The sequence below is a fragment of the Gossypium raimondii genome, chromosome 11 (assembly GCF_025698545.1).
Source record: "Gossypium raimondii isolate GPD5lz chromosome 11, ASM2569854v1, whole genome shotgun sequence".
NCBI lineage: Eukaryota > Viridiplantae > Streptophyta > Magnoliopsida > Malvales > Malvaceae > Gossypium > Gossypium raimondii.
This window is the reverse complement of record NC_068575.1, coordinates 13,720,818-13,723,909: the sequence shown is the minus strand read 5'-3', so window position 1 is coordinate 13,723,909 and position 3,092 is coordinate 13,720,818. Positions and strand designations below refer to the sequence as shown.

General features: G+C 34.6%; 1 protein-coding gene across 1 annotated transcript; it reads right to left on the bottom strand.

The window, feature by feature from the left end:
- Nucleotides 1-1,747: 1,747 nt before the first annotated feature.
- On the bottom strand, nucleotides 1,748-2,822 carry LOC105804559 (germin-like protein subfamily 1 member 7). Its single transcript, XM_012637229.2, has 2 exons — nucleotides 2,629-2,822; nucleotides 1,748-2,495 (listed from the first exon to the last, which is right to left on the bottom strand). The coding sequence occupies exons 1-2, from the start codon at nucleotides 2,750-2,752 to the stop codon at nucleotides 1,942-1,944; spliced, it is 678 nt and encodes a 225-aa protein (XP_012492683.1). The 5' UTR covers nucleotides 2,753-2,822; the 3' UTR covers nucleotides 1,748-1,941.
- Between the last annotated feature and the right edge of the window lie 270 nt (nucleotides 2,823-3,092).

Sequence of the window (3,092 nt, the reverse complement as noted above, 5' to 3'; positions counted from 1 at the left end):
ATCCAAGGATTTTCATCATGGAAGAAGATCAATGAAGGATCTAAATGTCCTTTTGTTACTCATATGGGTAAGGACGCAAATTCTTTACAGAAGAATGCTATGAAAAGTTATCTCAATCTTTTGAAAATATTGAGAGGATTATTGAGAAACAAAATTCTGAACAAGTTGCAAGAAATCGGCTATAGCTCAAGGTGTCAATAGATGTTGTTAAGTCTCTTGCATTTCAAGGTTGTGCCTTTAGGGGACGCGATGAAGCACAAGATTCAAGATATCGAGGTATCTTTCTTAAACTAATAAAACTCTTGGCTTCTTATAATGAAGATGCGGGGGCAATTGTCTTAGAAAATGTCCCTCAAAATTCACAATATGTTAGTCCGACTGTTCTAAAGGACATTCTTTCTATTTCGGCGAGTAAAATTCAGGGATTCATTCGAGAAGATATTAGAGATTCAAACTTTTCCAGTTTAAGTCAAGCGCACATTTAACGGTCAAAATTTTAGTATATTCATATTCTTGAATTCCTATCAGCCCCACAATCATAATGCAACACAACCCCACAACCTAAAGCCCCTAGTTTTTCGAAAGCGGAATCGTCAACATTAAACTTCAAATCTCCCTTTTTATAGGGATCGCACTGAACATTGAATTTGATTTTAACCACACAACAGTCTTGGGCACATAAGCTTGAGTCATCCTAAAAAGTCCACTCATTAACAACACCCCCCTCTTTAACATTAATCAATTAAAGAATTTTATTTTAATAAGGATATTAATGTTAATAATAATATATTTTATTTTAATTAAAACAGATTGAACAACTAATTTTTTTTTTAAAAAAAAAGAACTTAGAATAAAGATTTCATTCACTATCTCTAATACGTACATTTATGTATAATTTGAGGGGAGAGGAAAAAAGCCAAAGAAATTGCGAAGGGTTTATACAATTTTGAAGGGTGTATAGATGATTATTGAATTTTGTCTGTAAACAACAATTATAGTTGAGAAACTAACGAAATAATATTATGTTAGATCCCAATCAATTTTCAAAGGAGAGAAAAAACAACAAAAAATTAATACGATAATCAATCGTAGTGATTGTCAGTACAAATCTCTGGTGAAAAAAATCTCGAAAACACGAACGGAACTCGAACAGAAATAGAAGAAATAGGACAAGGCTCCAAGGCGTGTATCAAGTCACTATCTTTAAGGTTATATTCGCCCCCACCTATCTTCGGTGTGCAAATGAGTTCCAAGCAAATTAACCTCAAGGATACAATGAAGTCAATGACTATTTGCATTTTGCACTGACAAGAATAGTCTACCACACACTGAGCAATATTTAACAAGAAACTCAATTTCTACAAAGGATTTCTGCAGTAATACTTTATAGAATAATCTAATAATATTAGAAAATGAAGGGAGGAAAGAAAGAATATTAGAATTTGTTGCTGTGATTTTCAAATGAAATCTCATTCCTATTTATAGGAATTTTCATGTCTCTTTATAGGCATCTTTTAATATGTGTCTTCTCGAACAATAATGTTTTTAAAATAAACATATAATTATTCATTTAATATTATAACTATTCAAATGATATTATTTAAATAGTTATAATTCTTTCTCGAAAATCAAATAATATAACTTTTGATTAATTACACCCATTCATTTATAGTTATTCAACACTATAAATATTTGAAAATGTTCTAGTGATTCATTCATTTCCCTAAACAAAGGTCCAAATCCAAACTTCAAATTAAAAATAAATTGTAATTGTAATACTCTATATCGTATGACAAAAATAATATTACTGAGAGGTTACAAAGGTACATGAGAAACCTCTTTATTTTTTTATTTTTCTTTCAACTAAATTCAACGTGAAAAACAAGTTAAACATCATCCAAACAATTAGCTACTAAGGTTCATGGGGTTTAGAAGTATCCCCTAGTTGTTGTCCCACCAGAACCGGGACTGAAGTTGTTTAACGATATTTTGATCCAGCTGGAAGGCCTTGGCAAGAACATCAGGATTGATGGCCAGGTCAGAGCCGAACACTGCATTTGCAATGGTGATCACCCCTGGGTTTTGGCTACTGAGAGCAGCAAAGGCAACCGCATTCGTACTCCCTATGTTGAACTGGAAGTGAATCATACCTTCGGGGAAAACGAATACATCTCCGGGGTATAGGACTTTGGTGAAGAGACGGTTATCCGTGTTCGATGTGACAAAGCCGACGGAAAGTGTGCCCTCCACAACGACTAGAATTTCAGTGGCACGAGGGTGAGTGTGAGGAGGGTTTAGGCCACCGTAAGGTGCATAGTCAATTCGAACAAGAGATATGCCAAGAGTGTTAAGTCCAGGTATTTGTTGAACATTGGCTGGAGTGACCATTGATCCTACTTGGTTTGATGTATTTCCAGGAATGTTGAGGCCAGGCAGGAAGAAGTCTTCTGCGGTTGCAAGCTTGGGGTCCTTGCAGAACTTGCCATTAACGAAAACTGCATAAATGGAAACAAAAGAGTTTACTACTTGGACACTTGTCCAATACTTGTACTTGCTATATTTCTCCACTTTTAAGAGTCGAAACGAATATATTGCAAAGATGAAATTTCAAAGAATTAAAGAACACACCACCGTCTTTAGTATCATTAATTGCTACACAGAAATCCTGAAGAGGGCTGGGATCTGAAGCTGAGACAAATTTGGAAGCCAAAGCCAAGAGGACAAATGCTACAAGGAATTGAACACCTTTCATTGTTGTAAGCAACAGTCCTGAACCTGATCAAATTGAGCTTCTAAGATTTGTTGCTTTATGAGGGGTGAGAAATCTGGTTTCAAAGCATGTCCATTTATAGATAGTAGTCACTGAGCAGGTCCATCGTCATTTTATTTCTTTAACAATTCCGTTTTAAAAAGGAAAATAAAAAAAGAGGTTTGCCAAGTCTGAAGTGATTACTGGTTCTTAAAGAAATCTGAAGGAATCATTCTTCAACTACTCTACACCCTCATCCTCATCGAACTGGTCGTTTTTACATACCCAATATCGTCTTAACTACGCTACTGACTTTGAATGTATATATATATACACAATTGAT